The sequence below is a fragment of the Panthera onca genome, chromosome A3, assembly GCF_046562875.1.
Source record: "Panthera onca isolate mPanOnc1 chromosome A3, mPanOnc1 haplotype 2, whole genome shotgun sequence".
In the NCBI taxonomy this organism is placed as follows: Eukaryota; Metazoa; Chordata; class Mammalia; order Carnivora; family Felidae; genus Panthera; species Panthera onca.
The window spans coordinates 110,049,709-110,074,827 of record NC_138341.1 but is presented as its reverse complement, the minus strand read 5'-3'; the positions used below and the strand labels follow the sequence as shown (position 1 = coordinate 110,074,827).

General features: G+C 54.7%; 1 protein-coding gene and 1 non-coding gene across 4 annotated transcripts; one reads left to right on the top strand and one right to left on the bottom strand.

Annotated features, from left to right (window-relative positions):
• Window positions 1-1,007: 1,007 nt before the first annotated feature.
• On the bottom strand, window positions 1,008-24,754 carry SIGLEC1 (sialic acid binding Ig like lectin 1). Of its 3 annotated transcripts, XM_060613454.3 has the most exons (22): window positions 24,578-24,754; window positions 19,489-19,563; window positions 18,830-19,189; window positions 18,010-18,306; window positions 16,526-16,792; window positions 15,942-16,196; window positions 13,015-13,314; window positions 12,071-12,328; window positions 10,999-11,322; window positions 10,484-10,738; window positions 9,962-10,264; window positions 8,366-8,626; window positions 7,945-8,256; window positions 6,760-7,011; window positions 6,199-6,468; window positions 5,860-6,111; window positions 5,236-5,538; window positions 4,313-4,573; window positions 3,178-3,480; window positions 2,803-2,905; window positions 2,357-2,426; window positions 1,008-1,661 (listed from the first exon to the last, which is right to left on the bottom strand). In XM_060613454.3, the coding sequence occupies exons 2-22, from the start codon at window positions 19,535-19,537 to the stop codon at window positions 1,554-1,556; spliced, it is 5,163 nt and encodes a 1,720-aa protein (XP_060469437.2). In that variant the 5' UTR covers window positions 19,538-19,563; window positions 24,578-24,754; the 3' UTR covers window positions 1,008-1,553. The 3 variants fall into 3 exon arrangements, with proteins under 3 accessions (XP_060469437.2, XP_060469430.2, XP_060469447.2); XM_060613447.2 differs by lacking the exon at window positions 24,578-24,754 and having other exon boundaries at window positions 19,489-19,828; XM_060613464.3 differs by lacking the exon at window positions 24,578-24,754 and having other exon boundaries at window positions 1,548-1,661; window positions 2,298-2,426; window positions 19,489-19,829.
• Window positions 15,196-15,386, top strand: LOC132672852 (U2 spliceosomal RNA). The gene has a single exon (XR_009607732.1). It is a non-coding gene; the product is annotated as a U2 spliceosomal RNA (small nuclear RNA).
• Window positions 24,755-25,119: the final 365 nt, after the last annotated feature.

Here is a 25,119-nt window from a genome sequence, read left to right as displayed (position 1 = left end):
GCCCAGAGCCTCAAGGAGCAGGAGAGGGCGCAAAGCGCTTGAGCGTAAGGTAGCCTGTGGTAAATGTCATGTAATTCGCACTTGCCGGCCCCCTCCGTCAGACAGTCTCCCAGAAAGAGATTCACATTTGGATCTTGTGTTCCAGTGCAGCAGTTTGGGTTGCGAGAAAGAGACTCACTCCAGTTATGTCACAGGATGGATGTTTATTGGGAAGACATGCCAGACAGGCCCCAGGAAGAGTCTGGCAATCATGCATTACAAGGACTAGAACCTGGGACCAGGAAGCTTCCAGCTGTGGCTACATGGAGCTTACCTGGCCTCCAGTTTCTTCCCCAACCTGTTAGCGCCCGATGACAACTCCCCGCTACTCTCCATGTTTCTCAGCTCAAATTCCAGGGGAGGTCTTTGCTCCTCTTACCGTCTGCCACCAGGCTATGAGGGGAGTCAATAGCCCACCCAAGAACTGGCTCCTCTCATGCACTGACTTCATGGAGCAACTTATTCCTTCTTTGTGACCCTCATTCAACCTGAAAGCCCTGGGCACACAAGCCTCCAAGAAGAGCGAGTGAGCTCGTGATCATGGAGAGGAATGCACCTAGAGTAGAATCGAGAGTGCTCTCCACTCTCCCTGGAGGTACGAATGGGGGCATCTCTTCCAGGGGCCTGATGAAATTGCCTGCTCAGGCAACTGAATTGCCTGCATGCCCTCTCCCTAGGGATCACCAAACCCTCTTGATTTCCTCAGTCTTAATATGTGAGAGGGACTAACTCCTCTGGGAAGCCCATGGACAGAATGACCAGGGACACATCCTGGCCTTGGGTAGAAGGACACTAAAAACGAGGCCTGCTGGAGGCATTGTCACCAATGTTAGAAGTCTCAGGGATGAGTCCATGGTTGGGAGTCCTTTGGAAATAGAATAGAATCCTTTGCAGCTTGGGGCAGCCATGTGACTAAACTCTAGCTGATGGGAAGTGAGTGGAAGTGACAAGCAACTTCTGGGCTGTGTCCACAATGGGAAGGTATGTGCCTGCAATGTCCACTTTTTCTCCTTCTTGCTGGAGGGAGTGTGAACAGAGTGGGGCCGCCGTGAACCTCACAACCAAAGGTAACATTTTAGGGATGGAGAAAAATAAGATAGACGGATCTAGAGTTCCAACACCTTAAACTACCATAGCATACCCAGACTCGTATGGGAAAGAAAAAGAAAGTTCCCTCATGTTGAAGTTACTGTATTTGGTCTCTTATTACAGCAGCTTAACTTCTATTCTAGCCAATACAGAGTGCCTAGGCCAGTCTGTGAGGCTGTAGAAAGATTCTCTTCTTTTCTAATCCATCCAAAAAGTCCACAGTGGGCTTGGGGGAAAATATGTGAGGGGCAGTCCATTGGAAGAGAAAAGGAAAGATGAGATCCAGGGAAAAGGAACAGAGAAGTTGACAACATGACCAGTCCGTTTCTCCTCAGAGTCCTCGGGGGTCAGCACCTCTTGGGTAGATTAGGGTGCCCCTTCACCTATCATTGCCCATTTTTCTTGGCAAGAGGTTTGGAGCCAGGTCACAGAAAGTCAGATGTCGCAGAATTGTTTTCACAGAGGCAGGCAGGACTCAGTGCTACCTTGTTCACGAAGCCTGCGTCATTGCAGATTCTGGTGACCTCCTCCTCCTGAGGGTAGGCAATGCTACAGGTCAGCTCAGGGGTGGAGCACAGGACAAGGTCCCACATGTGGCTGGATCAGGACCACTGAGCTTCCCTCAGAGAAAACACTGGTCACATGAGGACTCTGGGAACCGTCATCACCTGACCTCTAACTCTGGTGGACGGTCCCCCAGACCTCAAGCCATGTGTAGGGATCCCAAGGGGATTGGTGAGCATGTGCCTGGCTGGCCATGAGGCTACGAGCCCTGGCCCACCAAATGATTATCTACAGAGGGGATACATCACAGGGAAGGGAAAACAGACTTTCACTCCTGCCCAGGTGATCGGCAGACTCAGGAGTGGGAAAGAGAGAGCCCAAAACACAGGTGGGGTTCTGTGTTCCAAGAGGTGTCTTGGATGTGGAGGTGATGCTGCTAAGTTCAGAAGGTCTGCCCCAGTCACCCAGCCAGTAGGTCCCATAGAGAACCAGTCACGCTGGCCTACGGTATGCCCAAAGAAGTGCCCAGTGAGCAAACCCGCGACTGCTGTGGGCCCCAGTCAGAATGTGGCTCCCCTATCTTCTCAGGGGTCCCTGGGTTCTCCATATTCTCTCCCTAGCCCCAGGGGCCATCCTGTATATGACTGCAGTCTCTAGGTGCCAACCTTGCGCTGTGGGTTAGCTAGGCATTGTGTCTGCCTGTGCCCACATGGTGAATGGATACCTGTGCCGTCTCCTTCTGAGAATCCATCTCAACCAAATTCTCACCCACGCTCGCCTTACGAAAATGCCTCCTGCAACACAAGAATGGACTCAGAAAGTCTCTCCCCTCCCCCTGCCTCCCCTCCCTCTCCAGAACCCCATTGCTTAGCCCCAGACTTCTCACTGCACAGAGCAGTGGGAGCATTGTGGGGAAGGGGGGTGCCTTATCTTTCTTCCTTCCCAGCACTTTCTTTACACAGACAGGGTCCAGATAAAGAAAGAAGAAAACCATAGCAAGATGGATATAAAGAGGATTCTAGAAGCGATTCCCAAATTTGGAGCAGTGGGAGAAAGAGAGACAGGCTAGAGAGTATGGAGCCTGTGAATTTGGTAGGAATGACACGAGGGAATGTTGAGGGGCAAGGGGGAGGGCGAGGTGACCCCATCCACCCCCAGTTCTGAACCCACCTCCAGGCGCAGAAGGCCCCCAGGCCCAACAACAGGAAGAGGAGGCCCACCAGCAGCCCCAGGACCCAGAGTAGCTTCTGGAACAGACTCAGGCGGTGCAGAGCTGGAACACAAGGGTGAGGCTGAGGTGGCACCTATGACTCCAGGCCTCCAATCCTCCCTCCCAAGGTGACTCCACAAAGATGAAAACTATTCTAGCTTTCACTTTATCTCAGAAGCCCCCTCCATGCAAAGGCGCTTCAGGCAACCAGTCTGGACTAGTCAGACAAACTGATTACAGCAGAAGGGATTCAGGGAAGACCTCAGAAGGAAGCCTTTGGACCCGAGAGCTGGGCCTCTGTGCAGAGGGGCCTGGGAGACGGACGCCCCACCTACCTCTGGTTCCAAAGTAGGTGGAGGCAGACGCAGAGCCCAGGGCATTGGAGGCAGAGCACACGTATTCCCCCTGGTCGCTGGGCCTCAGCTCCTCCATGTCCACCCTCAAGACATTGGCAGTGGCCGTGACACGGATGTGTGGCTCTGCAGGAGCACCCCAGGCCTGGCTGGAGGCCACCAGCCTACTGCCGAGGTGAAGGCTCAGGCTGGCTAGGGGCTCGCTGTCCACTCGGCAGTCCAAGATGCCCTGGATGCCCCCCTCCGGCTCCACAAAGACCGTCATGGTGGGCATCGTGGGAGGGTCTATGGGAATACAGGGAGTGTGATGATGGCCGCAAATCCTCCCCTCCCTGTACCCAGGCAAGATGACTTTGCTGCTCTTCCCATCAAGAGGTAGAGCCAACCCCACCGCCCCCCGCCCCCCACCACTCCTTGATCTGTGACTTGCTTTGACCACTAGAAAGCAGAAGGGGCTTTATGTGACTTCAGGGCTAGACCTCAAGGGGCCTCGCAGCTTCTGCCCTCCTGCGAACACAGTCATGTGGGAAGCCCGGGCCAGCATGCTGGACAACGTGTGGTGGCCCAGCCAGCAGCCAGCCCCTGGATGAAGCCCCTGCCGGCCATGAGGATGAAGCCATCCTAGGCTGTCTAGCTTCAGCTCAGCCACTGGACAACTGCAGCCACATGAGGTGAGGCCAGCGAGAGACCTGCCCAGCTCAGCCAGGCCCTGTTTCTGACCCACGGAACTGTGAGCAAATAAAATGGCTGTCATTTTACGCTCTATGTTTTGGAGTGGCTTGTTAGTACAGCCATATCGGACTGACAGCATGGCGCCTTCATGAGGAATGGAGTAAGGGACCAAGGCTGATGACGGCCTATTGTATGCCGGGCACTCTGCGTGCCGTTATCTCCTATGCTCCTCGCGGGGTGAGGGGACTGATACGTCATGCATGAGGAAACCAAGGCATGGGTACCCAAGGTCACACAATCAGTGAGCGGGAGTCCTCCCACCCGGAACTCCATACCTGCAAGGTCTTTGCTCTTTGCAGACAGAAGAGAAGGAAGACCTGATGTGCGCATGTGAGGTGTGGACAGACTGAGGCGGGCGAGGGGGGGGGGGTGGTGTCATACTCACATAGAACCCGGAGCATGACTGGAGCAGAGGTTGTGGTCCCACTGGGGTGTTGGGCCCGGCAGTGGTACACCCCAGCTTGGGCACGGGCCACGTGGGTGAAGGCAAGGGTGGGTCCAGGCTCCACGTGCAGTCGCTGGCCATTCCAGAACCAAGCGAAGGTGGAGTTGCCTATGGGCCCAGGACCACCAGGGAGGCGACAGCTCAGGTTCAGCGGTGCACCCTCAGGCACGTCCAGCCCTGGCTCGGCCACCACACGTGCACCTGCGGGCCAAGGACCAGGAGGTCGTCAGGGATCAGCAGGCCTGTGGGAGCTGGAGCCTCTGGGTAGGATCTGGGCATCTGAGAGCCTTCTGTGCATTATGGGAAGGTCCGTTCTGATTTGGGGCTCTCAAAGGTGAGACCGTGTCTCTCCCATAAGACTGAGATCTCTGAGAACAAGGCTGTCTCTTATCCTCGCACTGGGGACCTCCAGGACAGGGCTGTGTGTCTCTCTTAACAAACCAGACTTTCCGATGGATGAGGTTGTGTTCTGCTCTCAGGTTGGACTCCCCAAAGGTAGGGCTCCACCTCATCCCTGAAGGTAGAGCTTGTGTCTCTCTTCCCACCCCAGCTTCCCCAGGGCAGGCCTGTGCTCCCACCCCAAGTTGGGGTCTGTGACGGTGGGGTTATGCCTTGCCCGCATCCAAGGTCCCCTTGGCACAGCTACAGCTCCACCCTCGTAGGGGGTTCTCCAAGGGCAAGGCTGTCTCTCCCCTTCAGACTGGGCACCTGCCTCCAGGAGAGCTGTTTCTCTTGCATCAGATGGGGCACGGCTAGATCCACCCATTCTGGTCAGCCTGCCCCCTCTCGCAGGACCTCCACCCCTCACAGACACATAGCCCCGCTGCGCCTGCGCCCCTTCCCCTCCCCCTTCTCCCACTCACCTTCTGCCTGCAGCTGCCCTGTGGTGTTGACTGAACCCAGGAAGTTGTGGGCTGTGCACACATAGGTGTCCTTGTCACCTGAGGGTACCTCTTGCACCTGCAGCCGCAGGGCATTGCGGGCCACCTGGATATGGCCTGTCCCCGATGCCAAGCCGTCAACCCCATGGCTGGTGGCCAGAACTTTGCCATCACGGGACAGGGCCAGCTCAGCAGGTGGCTCGCTGTCCACGGTGCATTGTACCACGGTCATGGGGCTCGCCCTCGAGTCCCGAAACGACGACAGGACAACATCCCGAGGGGCATCTGGTGGCAGGATAAGACATAGTTGGAGGCCTTGTTAAGAAACGCTGTACCATGGCCTACCTGCCTGGCACTGGTGAAGGTGAAGCCTCTGGACAAATGGTCACTTCCTAGAAGTGACAAGTTCTCAAGAGTCTTGTGGACAGACTCCTCCAGGCAGGATTCACAGGACCCTAGGGTCTCTTTTCTCACCACCTATGTCCTTCTTTTCCCAAGTGCCCATTCCAAGGTCCACTGCAGCCCTGTGTCCACCCCTACAAAGGCCCAGAAGTGCCCTCCACCCGCCCTCATCCTCGGCACCCCCAGCCAAGGACCCCTGCTCACAGTGGACTTGCAGGGCTGTGGGCCGGGAGCTGCGTGTGCCCTGGGCATCCCGGACCTGGCAGGTGTAGGCACCCGCATGAGCCCGTGTAGCTGCTGGGATCGAGAGAGAGGCAGCTGGGCCTTCCTGCAGCCAACGGCTGTTGTGGTACCAGGCATAGAGAGTGGGTGGGTGGGCAGCAGGGTCTTTACAGGTGACTGTGACGGGGGCCCCCTCGGGCACAGCAGCTGATGGTGACAGGGTCACCCGCACACCTGTACCAAGGAGAGCAGGGTTAGCTAGGCCCAGCCAGATCCCACAGCTGGTCCCTCCCCTGGTGGGCTTGGCATGCCCTGCCTCACCTTCTAGCCGCAGTTCCAGGGATGCATTGGCCTGGCCCAGAGGACTGTGGGCAGAGCAACTGTAGAGACCCTCATCGCTGGGCCGGGGCTCCCACAGCTCCAGACGCAGGGTGTTGGGGACAGAGGCTGTGGTCGAGGAGGCCAGGAGGCGGCCAGCGTGCCTGAGGGCCAGCTGGGCGGCTGGGTGGCTGTCCACAGTGCACAGTACCAGGGCCAGCCGTCCACCACGGCTCTCGAGGAGGTAGGTCAGGCGCAGGCTGCGGGGTGCGTCTACAGGGACACCAAAGAAACAGTTCAGAGGACTGCAGCCGGGAGGCTAGTTGGCGGGTGGCATTCAAAACCAGGAGGGTCCTGGCTCCCTACCCCAAGGGCCCCCGATTACCCAATCTATGGCCCCTGCTCCACTGCCCAGAGAGAACCTATCTCCTCTCACCCTCAACTCAGTGTTCCTTGTTCTGAGCTTCATCGGACAGATGGGGACTGTTTCTGGGTTGGACATCTGTGGGACTCTGGCCATGCCCTGATCCCTTGTTGCCCCACCCTGCATCCAACCAGACTCACAGAGGACATCCAGAATGACAGGTCTGGAGAGGCGGGGTGCCCGGCCAGGTGTCAGCACACCACAGCGGTAGGAGGCAGCATCCGTGACTGTGACATTGGGCAGAAGGATGGAGTGGGCCCCTGGGCGCTGCTGCCCGTCCTGGTACCATATGTAGGTGAGCTGGGTCTGGTTGGTGGTCCACACAAGACAGGTCAGGTTCACCAGCTGCCCTTCCTGCACGATGGCCTTGGGCCACACCTGCACACTCACAGCTGGGAAGAGAGAAGGGCAGGGGGACGCTGGAGAGTTGTGAAGCTGGGTAAGCCAGCCACCTGTCTCCATGTCAGCCTCTGAGAGGCACAGGTGGCCCGCCTGTAAACGAGGCTCAAGGTCGAGCTTGGGAAACAGCTCGCCCTCTCTGGTGGTCCCAGGCAGAGTTCTGTAGAGCCCTGGAGTGTCCTGAGCCCTCCCTGATCCTGGTGGGGGGCACATGGGAGAACACAAGCCTCCCCTGCCCCGTGGTGTTTCCTCCTTTCTCTTGATTAGCTTTATCCTCTGGACATCAGGCAAACTTCTGTCTGTTTGTTTTTTTAATGTTTTATTTATCTTTGAGAGAGAGACACATACATAGCACGAGTGGGGGAGGGGCAGAGAGAGAGGGAGACACAGAATCCGAAGCAGGCTCCAGGCTCTGAGTTGTCAGTACAGAGCCCCACGCGGGGCTCGAACCCACAAACTGTGAGAACACGAGCCGAAGTCAAACACTTAACTGACTGAGCCACCCAGGCGCCCCAGCAAACTTCTGTTTTTAAAAAAGACTCTTCCAGGTGCCTGGGCAGCTCAGTCGGTTAAGCGTCTGACTCTTGATTTCAGCTCAGGTCACGATCTCACGGTTTGTGAGATTGAGTCCCATGTCGGGCTCTGCACTGATAGCGTGGAGCCTGCTTGTGATTCTCTCTCTCTCTCTCTCTCTCTCTCTCTCTCTCTCTCAAAATAAATTAAAAATGTTTAAAAAATGAAAAAATAAAGCAGGCTCTTCCATGAAACCCAAGTCTGGAAATTGCTGCCCTTAAAGGGGGGATGGGAATGGAGACAGTCCTTATGTTCAGCCCACCTGCTGTGCCTTAGGCTTCCAGAACCCTCTCCAGCCTCCTCTCCTCTCTTAAAGGAGCCATCCATGCACACACTCACATCCCCACACTGACCCTGGGCATCGAAGTTGGCAGAGGCTGAGGTCTGGCCCAAGGTGTTGGTGGCCTGACAGGTGTAGACGCCCTCATCCTCCAGCGCTGCATTGTGGATCTCCAGGCGTAGGGTGTTGGGGGCCACAGCCACCTGCAGCCGCGGAGAGCTGCTTGCAAGTTCCCCCACACCTTGTAGGGTAGAGGCCACGAGGTGGTCCCCGTGGAGCAGTCGCAGCTGGGCTGGAGGGTCACTGTTCACACGGCACAGGAGGAGGCCCAGTCGCCCAGGGCCTGTGTCCATCAGGGTGGTGAGCGTGGCCTGGCGAGGGGCATCTACAGGAGGTGGGGAGTGGTCAGGGCGCCTGGGTTCCCCCAACCCCTCCCCCAGCTGTGCCCTTGTTTCCTTCACCCCCGAAGAAACATGGACAGGATGAAAGCTTACAGGACACGTGGAGGATGACAGGGGCGGCCTGGCTCGTGGTGGCTGAGCCTGGAGACTGGGCTTGGCAATGGTACGCCCCAGCCTGACTCACAGTAATGGCTGCAAAGTGGAGCGTGGCCGAGTTCGACTCCGGGAGGGGCTGGCCATCCCGATACCAGAGGTATGAGGTCCCCTCCAGGACCCCTGTGGGCACCTGGCATCTCAAGACCACAGCCTGGCCCTCCCGGAGCTCGGGCGATGGTGACACCTGGACCCAGGCTCCTGTGGGGAGAAACCAAGAGCAGGTGAGGGCTCTCCACCATACCCTCCCACAGTCTAGGGATGTATGTGCACACCAGGACTGCATGACCTCAATCCTATGTCCAGGAGCCATAGCTTACCTACCACACCATCACCAAGGGCCCCAGTTCAGCTCCATGCCTCCTCCTGTCCTGTTGCCAACTCCCCTGCACTGGGGCTATCCCGGCCTTTACCACCTACCACCTTGAGCCACAGTTTTGTTCTGTCAGTCATATCTCACCTACCAGAAGGTGAGCCTAGTGCAGGCCCAGCCTATATGACCTGTAACCCAGTGCCAGGCACAGCACCTGCACATGTTAGCTCTTGGCAAATGCTGGTTTGACCCCCTGAAGCACTGAAATGGGAGGGGTTTAGGCCGCGCCGAGGGCCTGGTCCTGATACTGATCTGGACCCAGCATGGGTGGCCGAGGATTTGGAGGGAAAGTTAGCCACTATGTGGTCTTGAGTCCTCTCCAGGCCTGCTCTGCACCCAGCCTCCAAGTCATGAGAGCCCACGAACTGGGAGGACCAAGCAAAGGGCTGTCCGGGTGCCCCCTGGGTCCCAGGCAGGACGAGGCTGGGGTGGGGAGCAAGGAGGTGGGGTAGCTGGAGTGGTGGGAGCACAGGCTGTGCCTGGAATCAGAACCAAATCAATCCAGAGCTAGCTAGTCATGTGACCATGAGCAAGCTCCTGAAACTCTGACCCTCAGTGTCTCTTCCAGTGGAATGGGTATGATAAATAAGAAAAGACATATAGAACCAAAGCCCAAGGACAGTGCTCGAAAATTGATGTTTGTCATCGTGGGAGGAAAAAAAGGGTGTTTTTTTCCTTGGTCTTTGCAGCCTTATGGGTGTTAACTTTCCTCTTTCTTGGCTTATTCACTTAGGGAGGATTTTTACAGAAGAATACATGTATATTAATGTGTATGTGTATATATTTCTACATATACATGTATGTGCATATTCATATTCACGCACATACATTACACACATGTATGCATAGTATATGTGTCTTCTGTTTTGTATGAAAATTCTTATTATGTATCAAAATTATGTTATTATAAAAGAAGTTTCTGACAGAAGCGCTCCAACCAAGCAAGCCACCTTATGCAATTGCCACTGCCCCCTAGTGGTTACCACAGTTATTACAGGTGAAAATATTTGGCTGGAGACAAAGGGAGGCCTGCTGGGTAGCTAGAAACTCCCTTAACCTGGAAAAGACTCACATCTCTGCACAGAATCCACATGACCCAGTCCAAAGTCTGGCTAGAACAGCCCCCAGGGGCTCTACCACGTCTTTAGAGAACTGAAACTCACCTTGAACCTGAAAGAAGAGGGAGCTATTGGTGGATCCAAGGGCATTTGTGGCCTCACATCGGTAGCTTCCGGAGTCCTCCAAGTTCAAGTCTCGGACCTCTAGCTTCAGGGAGTTGGCTGTGGCTTTGACCTGGAGGCGGCCATGGTGTGGGAGCAGGGGCCCCAGGCTGGTGGCCAGGAGGCGCTCCCCATGGAACAGGGCCAGCTGGGCCACAGGGCGACTGTCCACAGTGCAAATGAACACAGCTACATGGCCCTCGCCCACATCCAGGAGGGCTGACAGCTTTGGAGGTTCTGGAGGATCTGCAGACAGGAAGGAGGTCAGGCCACCCCCAGTACAACTCACCACAGTCCAGCTGCCCCTGTGTGCCCCTCCCCCTCCACACACACAGGTCAGACCTGCCCTTGTCCACGCCCCAGCCACGCTCTGACCCCCCCCCAAACCCAACCCTACCCTGTTCCCTCCCACTGACCACTCCCTCACCCCCTGAGTACCCAATTCTGCCCTTGCCCGTCACTCACAGAGCACACTCAGGACCACTGGGGTGGAGAGCTGGGCCCCAGCCTCGGTAAGAATGCGGCAGGCATAGAGGGCAGCGTCTGTTCTGGCCACAGGCAGCAGCGTCACGGTCTCCAGGGGGCCCTGGGCCCACAATGCCCCATTCCGGAACCAGGAGAAGTTGGCAGGGCCGCTGGCCTCCCGGTTCACACTGCAGGTCAGGTTGGCCGCGGTGCCCTCTCGCAGCGTGCGCGATGGTGTGATGACCAGAATAGTGGCTGGAGAGTAGGCAGCACGGGCCAGCTGAGACAGGCTTTACCCTGACCACTTCCCCCGTGGGGTCAGAGTCCAGCCTCCCAGCCTGGAGAAGGCAGGAATGAGACCCCCTGGGCTTCCCATGGGGCAGGGGAGCAAAGCGAGCTCCCGCTGCTGAATGGAGGTGGTTTCAGCTAACAGACCCTCCTTGGGGAGCCAGGGGTGGCAGCATCCCAAGTACCAACCCCTGACCCTGAGCCACCCATTCCCTGCCATGACTCACCTTGGGCATCAAAGGTTGCAGAGGCAGAGGTGTTGCCCAGTGCATTGCTGGCCTCACACAGGTACACACCCTCATCCTCCAACACTGGGTCACGAATCTCCACACGCAGCAGGTTGGGGGCTCTGGTGACCTTTAGGTGCTGAGAACAACCCCCACAGCCCCATGGCAGGGAAGAAGAGGCCACAAAATGGTCCCCGTGGAGCAGTCGCAGCTGGGCGGGGGGGTTGCTGTCCACACGGCACAAGAGGAGTCCTTGACGTCTAGCCCCAACCCCTGCGGCGTCAGGGTCCAGCTGGGCAGTGAGTGTGGGCTGGCGTGGGGCATCTATAGGGAGGAAGAGCATAGTCATTCATCCCATGGCCTCCCCCAGGGTTGTACAGGTCCACTCAAAGCTGGCTAGCCACACTAAACAAAGGCATGTGCTTAAAGTTGCCATAAACAGCTGTGTAGGTTGTGTACTGCACAAGGACAACCAAACCGGGGTAGGAGGAATGCAGCCCATGCCCCTCATGCTAAGCTGTGCCATAGTGCTATACTGAGTCTTCCCAGAGGAAGGAATGCCATTTTTCTAGCTTGGACAAGGCTGTCATATGGGCTAGCATAACGTCATGTGCTTCTGACACACTGAAGGTTGGCCCCTCAGGCTAACATGGGGCACCCACTCTTAACAGGACACAGTCTCTATGCTGAGAAGTTCTGCCTTCGTGGCTATGGGAGCTTGTGAGGGCACAGCCTATGAGTGTGTACACATATATGGAAGCATGGTGTCCAGGGTCCCAGCCCAGGAGGACAAAGCCCGGACATGGTGCCCAACGATGCACTTGAGGCTAGAGGCAGAGGGCCCTGGAGGGGCTGGGTTTGGGGGGTGGGACGTAGGGAGGTAGAGAAAGCCCCAGCTTTGTTCCCCACATTTCAGCCCTGGGTGGAGAGCTCTATGGTTCGCAGACCTGCGGCTGCCTTCCTGATCTAGACCCCGGAGCAAGGCAGCAGCAGGAGGGCCTGAGGGAGGCGGGGGTGGCTGGTGGGCTGACCCTCCCCACGGCAGGCAGGGGCTGGTGGGAAGACCGCTCACAGAGCACAGTGAGGATGGCGGAGGAAGAGGGGCCGCTGGCACTGTGGCCATCCTTGGCCTGACAGTAGTAAGAGCCGGTGTCGGTGCTGGAGGCCGCAGGGAGATGAAAGCTGCTGCTGGGCCCCTCGAAAAGCAGGGCTCCATTCCGGTACCAGGAGAAGCGGATGTCAGGCGTCGGGCTCAGACCACTCCTGCAGCTCAGTGTTACTCCTTGCCCTTCTACCACTTCTGCTGTGGGGCTGATGAGGAGGTGGGCCACTGGCAAAAGAGGGAGTAAGGGAGGATCAGGTCCCCCGCACACCGGCAACTCCGTGCCACCTGCTGCAGGAAGGCCTCCAGGGTTCACCTCTCCCCACATGACTACAGGCAGGTCTGGGCTTCACGGCATCAGCTCTGTGAACCTCTTGGTATCAGGGGGGTTTGTCCTTGAATGCCGATTCTGATCTATGGGTAGTAGCTGGCTGCAGCATGGTTGAGAAGGATTGGGAGCCAGAGCCCGGACTTACATCAAGAACCTGGCTTGATCGATTAGCTCGGTCTGTCATGGCCTCAGCAGGAGGAAATGGCAGTACATCCTTCAAGATGTGGAAGCCCCTGTTTTTCCATTTTCCCTCCTGCATCTGACTCCTAACAGAGCCTGCCCCAAACATTTGATACATAAAAAACAGATGGATATGAAGGACCCTTCAAGTTCAGAGACAAAATGTGTACATAAGGAATAATGCCACCTGCCATGTTTCCCTTTTGCCTTGGCCTCAGGAACCTCCCAGGTTGGGACGACGGTATAGTCCAGATCTTTGATGTGATTTTTTAAAAATTATTATTTTTTTTACCAAACAGCTTGGTCAGCCCCTCAGCTGAGCGCTCTGGACTCCTGGGAGGAAGAGATCAGAGCAGCCCTCCTCCTCAGGCTCCCTCCACCAGCCTCCCTGTGCCTGTCTTACCTTTGGCCTGGAAGTCCAGGGTGGAGGATGAATTCCCAAGGGAGTTGGTGGCTGAGCACGTGTATTTCCCACTGTCGCCTGGCTGCAAGTCTCGGATCTCCAGGTTCAGGGAGTTGGGGTTGGAGAAGACACTGAAGCGCGAGCTGTGGTCCCCCTCCCCTGGGGTGGAGGCCAGGATGAGGCCATTGTGTGACAGCACCAGGGTGGCCACCGGCTCGCTGACCACCGAGCAGTGGAAGAGGCCCACCAGCCCCTCCTGCGTCTCCAAGAAGGCAGTTAGGTCCGGCACAAGGGGCGGGTCTGTGTGGAGACAGATGGGTGATGGTCATCCTCAGACAGGGACAATCCCTGGACTGACCCTGCGCCTCCTTTGTCCCACAATGCCCTGTGAAGGGGCAACCCCAGAGCTCTTGAGTGCCTGTTGAACACATTTGTCCCTGGGCTGAGCAAATCACTTTGTCTTCTTGGCCAATAAGTGTGGCAACCCTGTGAATGTGGATCAGGGGCCCCACTTTAAAGATGGGAAGACTGGGAGTGCCTGGGTGGCTCGGTTTGTTAAGCAACCGGCTACGGCTCAGGTCATGATCTCTCGGTTTGTGAGTTTGAGCCCCGCGTCGGGCTCTGTTCTGACAGCTCAGAGCCTGGAGCCTGCTTTGGATTCTGTGTCTCCCTCTCTCTGTGATCCTCCCCCACTCACACTCTGCCTCTCTCTTTCTCTCTCTCTCTCTCAAAAATAAATAAAGATTTTTTAAAAGGGGAGAATAAAGAGACTTAACAACTGAATGAAATTCAGGATCCTGGCTTAGATCTTGGACCAGGAAAAAAAAAAATTGCCATAAAGGATGCGATGGGGTCAATTGGTAAAATTCAAATATGGGCTGTAGATTAAAAAATATTGCTCGGGGCGCCTGGGTGGCGCAGTCGGTTAAGCGTCCGACTTCAGCCAGGTCACGATCTCACGGTCCGTGAGTTCGAGCCCCGCGTCAGGCTCTGGGCTGATGGCTCAGAGCCTGGAGCCTGTTTCCGATTCTGTGTCTCCCTCTCTCTCTGTCCCTCCCCCGTTCATGCTCTGTCTCTCTCTGTCCCAAAAATAAATAAACGTTGAAAAAAAAAAAAATTAAAAAATATTGCTCTATCAATACTATCAATTATATCAATATTAAATGGTTTGGCTGTGATCAGTGTACTGTGGTTATGTATGAGAATGACCTTTGGATATACACGTTGAGGAGTTAAGGGCTAGAGGGACATCATCTACAATTTTGAGAATGTAAACATGTAGATATGCGAACTGGTGCAGCCACTCTGGAAAACAGTATGGAGGTTCCTCAAAAAATTAAAAACAGAACAACCCTATGACCCAGCAATTGCACTACTAGGTATTTATCCAAAGGATACAGGAGTGCTCTCTTGAAGGGGGACATGAACTCCAATGTTTAGAGCAGCACTATCAACAATAGCCAACAGATGGAAAGAGCCCAATGTCCATCAACTGACGAATGGATAAAGATGTGGTATATGTATATACAATAAATAAATACAGCAATAAAAAGAATGAAATCTTGCCATTTACAATAACGTGGATGGAATTAGAGTGTATTGTGCTAAATGAAATGGGTCAGTCAGAGACAGACAAATATCACGCTTTCACTCATATGTGGAATTTAAGACACAAAACAGATGAACGTAAAGGAAGGGAAGCAAAAATAACATAAAAAACAGGGAGGGAGACAAACCATAAGAGACAAACCTTAAGTACAGAGAACAAACTGAGGGTTGCTGGCAGGGTTTTGGGTGGGGGGATGGGTGGGTTAAATGGGCAAGGGGCATTAAGGAGGACGCTTGTTTGGATGAGTGATGAATCACTAAAATCATTATTACACTATATGTTGTTATTACACTCTATGTTAACTAACTTGGATGTAAATTTAAAAAAACATTTTTTTAACATTTATGCATTATTGAGAGACAGAGAGAGACAAAGCATGAGCAGGGGAGGGGCAGAAAGAGGAGGAGACACAGAATTTGAAGCAGGCTCCAGGCTCTGAGCTGTCAACACAGAGCCCGATGTGGGGCTCGAACTCACAAACCACGGGATCATGACCTGAGCCGAAGTCGGACGCTTAACCGACTGAGCCACCCAGGAGCCCCTGGATGTAAATTTCAAAAGATTTTTAAAATATCGATTCTCGGCCTTTTGGCTATGATTAAGTGTCGTCTCTGTTCTTGTCAGTTTAATATCTGATACGTCCTCTATCTGAGGACAATATATTACATGGATTTTTGGAGCAGGGAGATGGAGAAGGAGCTTGCTCCGTCCACTCCACGCATCGACCTGGTATTGCAGCACTTCCAGGAATGGTGCACACACAAAAATAAATAAATAACAGTTAAAAATAAATTTAAAAGAAGAATGTAAGCACGTGGCTAACAGATACGTGACAGCCAACTGGTAGATGTCTACACATACAGCGTATATACATATGAAATGCCCATATATATGTTTACATAGAAAATGCATGTACACTTTTGCACACATACGTGTATATGCACGTGTGTAATACACACGTATATGCATACTTGTGCGTATGCACATATATATACATACACGTATATATTTAAAGAGAGAGAGCGAACGTACCAAACTGTTAACAAATGGGGACACTAAGGTAAAGGCAGGTGGTCATTCCTTGTGTTCTCCTTGCAACTTTTCGCAAGCTTAACTTGTTTCAAAATGGAAAGGATTCTAAAACAGGAGGAAATTGAGGCCCAGAGAGGTCAAAGCGTGCCCGGTTATGCGGAGCTGGAACACGAGCTCAAGGCCAACCAGGACCAGGACCCTAACCCTCCTGTGGGGGCCCTCGCCCTTTGACCGCCCTTTGACCGGGCTCTGGCAGCGTCCGGTGCCCCCCTGTCCTGCCACTTACGGTTGACCACCACGCTGACAGGGCCAGAGCGCTGGCTGCCGTAGGAATTGTGCACCTCGCAGAAGTAGAAGCCGGTATCGGCCCTGGTGGTCGAGTGCAGCTGCAGGGTGTGGCTGTGGGCGTCCTCCAGCAAGACGTGGTTCCTGTACCAGCTGTAGCGCAGCTTGCTGGGCGCTTCTTTGGGCGTGTTGCAGGTCAGTGTCACCGTCTGGTTCTCTAGGACGGGGCCTGCTGGGCTCACCTGGACCTCAGCCGCTGTGGGGGCGGCATGGGGCACGCGGGGGGATACCCAGCTGACTTCCAGGGCACCGGGGTTGTAGCCAGTCAGCCTAAACCCCTGCATGTTCTGCATCACGCCCCTTCTGCAGCAGAGCCTTCTGGACGGGCACTGCCTCTCTTTGTCCTGTTTACAAGGGTTCTCGTGACATCCCACCCTGCCAGGAAGGCTTGTCACCTGTCTGAGACAGGGCTAGGACTCCATGCCTGCGTTCCAGGAGGCACCTTGGCCTGGCTCCCTTCAGCAACAGTAGCCTGGATCCCCACCCCCACCCTCTGGTCAAGACCCAGGCTCACCCAGGACTCACTAAAGACGTGGAGGCTGACAGGGGGCGACACCGTGGAGCCCACGCCATTCCCAGCTTGGCAGGTGTAGACACCGGCATCACCCCAGGCCACCTGGGGCAACTGCAGCACAGGACCCTGGACTTTGAGCTGCGTCCCATCCTTGGCCCACTGCGTGGAACTGACCTCGGGGTAGCTGCTGTTCACCTTGCAGGTGAGTATGACCAGATCACCTGGAAGGATGTTCCGCCCTGAGGGGCTAAGAAGGATCTCCACACCCTTGGGGGCATCTGCAAGTCATGATGGGGGGCATCAGGCGAGGAACCCATGGAGGGCAATGGCAGCCCTTCTCTCCTCTCTCAACCCTCCGCCCTAAGGAACCCCATCTGGATAACGGTCAGGCCCATCCCTTCCCCTGTCAGGGCCGGCTCTGCCCCCCAGCTCGCAAGGAGGTCCTGATTCCTTCCTTTTCCACTGAGGGCCTGATAATTCAGCGCTTGGCCTAGCGTCCAGCCTACACTGCCTTCCACGGCTTTCTGCCTCGTGGCAGCGTCCATTGCCTTCTGTTCTGTTTGGGGACCGTGAGCACCATACCGCCTGCTTAGGTGGCCTGTGGTAGCTATTGGCACGGGACCAGACACCGAATGGAGGGGTCCAAAGGCAGAGTCAAACGAGCTCTGAGAACGGTTAGCCCATGTGTGAGGAAGGTGCCAACCATACAAAACAATTGTGTTTCTATAAATCTTGTTCCAAAGCCTCTTACTACGTAAATATGCTAATAGAAGCTAATATGTTCAAGTGCTTAATCTAGGTAAATAGGCAAATAACAGCAGCTAATGTTTTAGAGTGCTCGGTATGTGCCAAGCACCCCTGTAATTTCCACACCAGTTCCTTGAGATCTGTGAGTCTCCTGAACAGAGGACACGGAGGCTCTGCAGGGCAAGTCACTTGACCAGTTTGCCCCGTTTGCTCCTGCGCCTCATGGATCCAGGCAGCCTGGTGCCTGTGAACAGCAGTTGTTCTAGAACAGGCTCTGCCATGTTTTACCATGACAGGAAGATGCAGAATCAGGTAGAAACTCAGGCTTTCATCCACCACCTCTTTGCGGTGTCTGGGCAATACCCTGATCACCGTGAGTCTGAATAGTCTTAGGCAGGAGAGGGGTGAACCCTCCTACACACACACACACACACACACAGTGCATCCTCCAGAGCTGGGATAAATCCCAGGGGCCTTGCTGCCTGACCCCCAATTCTCTGGCACTTTGTGTCTCCCCTTCTCTGCCCAACCTGGCCTCAGGGACAAAAGGTACAAGGAAGCCATTAAATGTGACTCAGAAGGGCTTAGCGGTGTCTCTCGCCTTGCCTGAGCCTGGAGGTCCAAGTATGTCTGGCTTTGCCTCGGGGGTGAGGGCTCTGTTTCCCCAGGCTGGAGGAGGGAACGGTTTCCGCTGGGGAAGCCACAGATGTGCCCTCAGTACCAAGGGAGTGGCGCCCAGCACACTCACACTGCACTTGGAGGTGAATCTTGCCCTGAGTCTTGTGCTTGGCTACCGAGAGTTGGCATTGCAGGGTCCGGCCATGGTCCTGCCAGGACAGGGGCATATGGAGGGTCCCCAAGTGGCTGATGCCCGTGGGCTCGAGCTTCTGGTGGTTGGAAGTGATGGAGCGTGCGGGGTCCTGGCCTAGCCACTGCAGGCTGATCTGCTCCTCCGGGCAGGCGTAGGGAGTGGAGCAGTTGAAGTTGGCCTCCATGCCTTCGCGAAGCTCCGCTGGCCAAGCGATCGTGGGCTCCTCGGGCTTCTCTGAGGACAAAGACCAGAGGCTGAGGACTCCTCTTCGCCACACATGAGGCCGAACACCCTAGAAAGTCCAGCTGAGGGGCAAGACCTGAGCAGGGTCCTTTAAGAGGAAGGAGAGGCTGGGGGCGCCTGGGTGGCTCAGTCGGTTAAGCGTCCGACTTCAGCTCAGGTCACGATCTCGCGGTCTGTGAGTTCGAGCCCCGCGTCGGGCTCTGGGCTGATGGCTCAGAGCCTGGAGCCTGCTTCCCATTCTGTGTCTCCCTCTCTCTCTCTGCCCCGCCCCGTTCATGCTCTCTCTCTCTGTCTCAAAAATAAATAAACGTTAAAAAAAAAGAAAAATTTAAAAAAAAAAGAGGAAGGAGAGGCTGCTTTCTATCCCCAGCCCCACTGAGGGTGAATGCAAGGGAGAGGTGGGGCTGGGTTTAGGCCAGGGCTGGTGGGCTCAGGATTGGGGCTGTGAGCCAGTGGGGCCAGGAGCAGCTTGGGAGACGCTTCCGGGCAGTAGCTAGGCCACCCTGCCCCTCACCTGTCACGGTGACCACAGTGCCTTTGACATCTGACCAGCGGTTGCCATCACTGATCTCAAAACGGAAGTTGTAGGAGCCCGAATCCTCAGGCTGCAGGTCCTTCAGCATCAGGCTGCATATCCTGTGCTCAGTGCGCCCCAAGAGCTGGGCGCGGCCACGAAAGTGTGCCTCCACCAGCTTGGGGTTCTCCGAGTGGCTCACCACCTGCCTCTTGCCCGAGTAGTCGTAGTACCAGATGGCTGTGATGCCATGTGGCACTTCCACATCAGCTGGAAAGCTGAAGACACAGGGAATGACGAGGCAGGACCCCTTCACGCCCTTCACATCCTGGGGACTGGAGACACCCCATGAGGCCAGGCCTGAGGGTGAGGTGGGACAGAGAGGAGAGTGATGAAGGCCGGGGACCACCACAGGGCCCTCAGATCTGCCCCAGACGAGTCCCCATAGCCTGCCCTGCCCCCAGCAAAGCACCCTTGGAGCAACCCCTCTGGATGCCACCCCCCTCCCCCCCCCCCCCGCCAGCCACTGCCTCCCTGAGCCTTCCTTCAATCTCAGCAGACAAACCGGTGACCAGGCACAGTGCAGTCTGCTCGGGCAACGGAGGGCTCGACTCACCAAGGCCAGGCCCTGTGAGATGGGGAAGGCCAGCAAAGCTTACCTGCTGAGATAGATGAGGTCAACTGGAGAAGCTGGATCAGGTAGTCCATGGCAGGTGTGACACTACTTCTGGTGCCTAAGAGGGTGATGCACACTGTGCTGGTGGGGCATACGGGGGCCTTCTAGGGAAACTCGGGGCACCTCAGCCTCAGAGCCTGCTGAGAGTCCAGCCTTGTGCCCTCCACATGCTATGCTGGCCAATCCAGTGAGAGGGCAGGGCGTGGAGCCAGGAGCCCACGTTCCTGACTCAGACTGCACCAGGGAATGCCTTCACTTGGTGACATGCCCCACAAAGCCCTCTGTGCGTCTCTCAGCCCCACCCCAAGTTCTGCTTTCCCAGCCCCTCAAGGACACTCCTCCAGAGCAGATGAACAGCTGTTTCTCCCTTTCCTCCCCCCCCCCATTTCCCCACCCAACCCAACAGGAACTGGAGCCCAGAGAGGACGGAACCCAGTGAGATTGATGGTTTGAAGTTTGTCTTCTTACCACCAGCCTTACCAACTGTAGGCCGTAGTGAGGCTTGACCGAACACTTTCCAAAGTGCTGCCTTTAAGATTTACTTACATCCCTGAAAAGTCCTCATCCTGCTCCCCGTTCTGCTCCCATTCCCGGGTCCCCACACACGCACCTGTGGCTACTCCCATCTACCCACGGGCTCTCCAGCTGACCAGTTCTGCCCCCACCACAAATGATCTTTGCCTGTTGAAACCTTATTTGGTCTTCAGGGTGCAGCTTGAAGGTGGATTCTAGCTGAAACTTGCCCTTCGGGGTCCCTGTGGCCGCCCCACAGCTACCTCTGTGCTTGCCTTGTCCTTGGAAGCTGGTGACCACCCACTTCTCAGGAGCTGGGGCTGAGGACATGTGCCCTGAAGCAGTGCAGAGCCCCCTAGGCCTTGCAGTGGTGAGCAAGAGAGAGGTGTGGTCCTTGGGGGCCCAGAGTTGGCGGCTGGGCAAGTCTGGGCACAGGACACAAGAGCCCTGCACAACACATATCCCGCAAACGTGAGTTAAATGTCAACTGTATACCATGCACATGATGGTGGGCTCTCTGCCACCGAGAGTCCCTGCTAGAAATGAGGCTCTAAAGAGTACCAATGAAGGGGCGCCTGGGTAACTCGGTTGGCTAAGTGTCTGACTTCAGCTCAGCTCATGATCTCATGGTCCATGGGTTCAAGCCTGGTGTTGCGCTGTGTGCTGACAGCTCAGAGCCTGGAGCCTGCTTCGGATTCTGCGTGTGTCTCTCTCTCTGCCCCTCCCCTCCTCGCACTCTGTCTCTCTCTTTCTCAAAAAGTGAACAAGCATTAAAAAAATGTAAAAAACAGAGTGCCAAAGATATGAATCTGAGTGGGGAGAAATGCCAGAAACACTCATAACTAAAACTATACAACCATAAAACTATAAAAGAAAACATGGGTGAAAAACACCATGACCTAGGATCAGGCAAGGATTTCTCAAGTATGACACCAAAACACAAGCAACAGAAGGAAAAAAATAGAAAAATTGGACTTGGTCAAATTTGAAAACTTGTGTGCACATCAAAGGACGCTATGAAGAGAGTGAAAAGAATGGGAGAAAATATTTGCAAATCATATATCTGATAGGGGATTGATATCTAGAATATATAAAGAACTCTGACAACTCAACAAAAATAGCAACAACAAAACCCCCAAATAATCCAAATTCAGAAACTGGGCTGAGGACTTGAATACACACTTCTCCAAAGGTGATACACAAGTGGCCAAGAAGCCTGATGCTCAACATCATTAGGCAATAGGAAAATGCAAATTAAAACCACAATCAGCTACACTTCACACCCGTTAGAATGGCTACTAACAGGCAAACGCAACCAGAAAATAATAAATGCTGCTGGAGATGAAGACGTGGGGAAATTGGAAGCCTTGTGCACTGCTGGTGGGAACAATGGCGCAGCCCCTGTGGAATGTAAAATGGCGCAGCCCCTGTGGAATGTAAAATGGCGCAGCCCCTGTGGAAAATCGTTTGGCGGTTCCTCAAAAAGCCCAGCAATTCCACTTCCAGGCATCTACCCAAAAAAATTTAAAACAGAGACTCAAACAGATACTTGTACACTCATGTTCATAGCCACATTATTCACAATAGCCAAAAGGTAGAAACAATCCAAGTGTCCATCAACAGATGAATGGATAAAAGAGATGTGGTATATCCATACGATAGACTATTACCCAACCAAAAAAAGGAACGAAAGTCTGACACATGTCACAACATGGGCGAACCTCAAAAAATTATCCTAAGTGAAACCAGCCAGATACAAAAGGACAAATATTATGCGATTCTACCTAGATGAGGTCCCTGGAGTATGAAGAGTCAAAGAGATAGAAAGTAGAATAGAGGTTATAAGGAGCAAGGAGGGGGGTGGGGAGGAGAGAGTGGGGAGTTAGTGTTTAATGAATACAGAGTCTCTTTTTTGGATGATGAAACATTTCTGGAAATAGAAAGTGGTGATGGTTACACAATATTGTGAATGTACCTAATGCCACTGATTTGTACACTTAAAAGTGGTTAAGACAGTTAAGTTTTATATTAAGTACATTTTACAACATGCACACAAAAACCCATGTTGCAAACTTTGCAATCCTCCCTGGTCCTAAATGCTGACTTTGCAGGGGGAGGGGGGGGAGGCTGGGACTGGGGACAGGAAACTCATGACATCTCCCAGCCCCCAGCCCATCAGCTGCAGGGTGGGGCCCAACTGATTTTGGGGACTACCAGGGGGCACACCTGGGGAGGTGCTGAGCAGACACCCAGGGCCTAGATGGGGTCTGGATTGCCTGTCAGAATGACAGTGCTTAGCCAAGTGTGAAGGGACAAGGGGCATCCTGGCAGGGAGTGTGGCAAAGGCAAAGATGTGGGAAGGCCAGGAAGAGCCTTGTTTCTCAGGGGACCCGGCCCCCTGGCTGGGCTGCTCCAGCAGACAAGTCTGGTCATTTGCTGAGGCTGTCTCCGTCTCTTTCTTTGTGTGGCCCTGGGCCTGCTCCTGTCCCAGGAGGATGTGCCCACACCCTCTATACCTGGTCCCTAGCCACAGGAGAGGCTCATGCTGGCCCAGGCAGTGGCTGTGGCCTGGATGCTGGGCTGAAAGGCAGAACTGGGCATGTGGCGGGGAGGTGTGGGTCTGGGGCCCAGAGCCACACTGGGTAAGAGGGTGAGCTCCACTATAGCAGAGACATCGATCAGTAAGATAGTGGCGTGTTGGCTCCAGTGCCCCTGCTGTTCCCATTTGGGGTCATGGAAAGGACAATGCCGAACCAACAGGAGGAATGGTGGGATTTTAGACCTACTGACCCCTAAATGGAGCAGGCTTTTTGAAACATGTGAGAAGAGGGGCGCCTGGGTGGCTCGGTCGGTTAAGCGTCCGACTTCGGCTCAGGTCAAGATCTCACGGTTCATGAGTTCGAGCCCCATGTCGGGCTCTGTGCTGACAGCTCAGAGCCTGGAGCCTGTTTCGGATTCTGTGTCTCCCTCTCTCTGTGACCCTCCCCCGTTCATGCTCTGTCTCTCTCTGTCTCAAAAATAAATAAACGTTAAAAAAAAATTAAAAAAAAAAAAGAAACATGTGAGAAGATCCTTTCTAGAACCACCTCAAGTCACAGCATGGAGATGTCACCTGCACTTGGCCCAGCTACAATACCCAAGAGATCAGACCCATCAGAGTGCAACTCGTTGGCTCAACCTCTTCCACCCCAAAGACCAGCCTCATCCCAGAGAGCCTTCCTGGAAAAAGAAGGGGCAAGACAGACCCCAGAAAGGAAGACCTTTGTCTCTATTTGAAAACCTCTTGCTGAAGGTTAGGTGCTCCTAGGGCTTGAATTGAGCTGGGCGCCTGGTGTGCACCCTGCGCCCCCTGGTGGTAAGGGGGTGGTTGCCAGTCCTGGGGAAGGGAGTCCTGTATTGGGGGACCAGAGCCCCTCAGCCTTGAAACAACCCCTTATTTAAGCAGTGACCATGTGGGAGAGGATTGTTCCCCAGACCTCAGGAAGTTCCTGAGGTTCACTTTGTATCTCCAAGTCTTGGGTGCTCTGAAGACAGGGTTTAAATCCCCACCCCCCAAATTGGTATATGTTGCATCATGGTTGGGCTGAAGTGGCCTGGCACATGGTGGGTGCCCATGTTTTCTGCCTGTGTGAGAGCAAGTGAGTGGCAAAGCCTATGTGAGACCCAGTGTCCTAGGACAACTGGGGAGGGCTGGCTAGGGCCCTGAGTCCCTGACCTCCGATCCCAGACACCAGAAAGAAGGGCAGAGGTAATTTCACTGCAGACAGCTATGCAGGATTCAGTTTCTGTTTCCTAGCACCAGGGCTCTCCCCTCCCTAACTTCCCTATCAGGCTGGAGAACGAGAGAAGTGAGATGACACGGCCATCTGGAGTGCTCTGCCCCCCAGATAGGAAATCAGGGTACAGACGGGCAATTCCAGACTATGTTATCTTCGTAATAGTGGAAAGCCCCAAATATAAGCCAAAGGTTTCACTTGGAAAGCCATATAATCCATAAATGAGGTCTACTGGGTTGAAATGGGCAGTAGAAATCCCACATCTCGTTTGCCAATCTGGCTATAAACGCTCAGAGCCCAAGCAGCCATTCCCGAAACTGTGCTAGACAGTGCTGGGAGTCCTGCTTGGATGAAGAAGTGGTGATGAAGGAGGCGAGTGGGCCTGGGCTCCCATGAGGGCAAGATGAGGGTTGGTCGGCAGCTGGGCCAGGGTGAAGGAGAAGCTCGGCTGCCATGTGGGATGGAATTGGGTGGACATGGGGAGGAGAGTGATGGGTTGGGGGAGGATGAAGGTCAGGATTGAGGCTGGATGGAGATGATGCATAGGAAATGTTTGGGGTGGAACTGGGGTTGAGGTAGGACTGGAAGTTGGTTGGGATGGGGATTGGGATGGGGGTTGGGGAAGATTTGGGGGCATGGAATGGTTTGGGTAATGAGTGCAGCTTTGATTAGCATCTAGGGCTTGGGTTGGTTCCGGTCCAGCACCCACCCCCAAGACTCCCAAGCAAATCTCAACCCCGCCCCTCTCCCAGACCTCCTCCCGCATTCCAATGTTGGGAATACCTGTTCCACTGAGGGAAGTGGCTGCAAGGCTGGTGAACGGCAGGACAGGAGAACAGGAAGGAAGGCCAGGTGCTCGTGGTGCTGGTGGCTTCCCAGGGCTCTGCCACCCCAAGAGAGGAGATCCAGCCTCAGAGGTTGCTTCCTCTTTTCCCAAAGCCTCAGCTCTACTGCCCAGCCTGGAGGCTCGTCAGGGAGGCAGCTGCAGGCCTTGCGTAATATCAAGACAGGAAAGACCTCCTAGGCAGGGGAAGGACCCTGGCAAGGCCCTTAGGGTAGTGAGCAAGCAGAAGTGGGATCGGGGGCCACGCTGGTGTCTCCTCTAAGGCAAAGCGGGAAATTGGGAGGTCCTGCTTACCAGCCGTGTCCATTCTCCTCTTCTTTGTGGCCACTTGGCCTTTTCAGGGAGTCTGAGAGAAGAGGAAGATAACTTTCTACACACATCCCTCCTGACAACCAGGAGGAAGGCAAGCCCGGCCTGGGGTGAAGGAGCATTACAGGATACCCAGACACAAGTATTGATTCTCCCAGCCCTGGGAGCCTCT

What these genes read in the sequence shown, in the direction of transcription:
- SIGLEC1 (XM_060613454.3), bottom strand. Translation starts at nt 19,537, where the DNA reads ATGGACTACCTGATCCAGCTTCTCCAGTTGACCTCATCTATCTCAGCA. An exon ending in AGGGCAGCTGCAGGCAGAAG is followed by an intron (nt 4,574 to 5,235) that starts GTGAGTGGGAGA and finishes CTTGGCCCGCAG; the next exon opens with GTGCACGTGTGGTGGCCGAG. An exon ending in AGTCATGCTCCGGGTTCTAT is followed by an intron (nt 3,481 to 4,312) that starts GTGAGTATGACA and finishes GTATTCCCATAG; the next exon opens with ACCCTCCCACGATGCCCACC.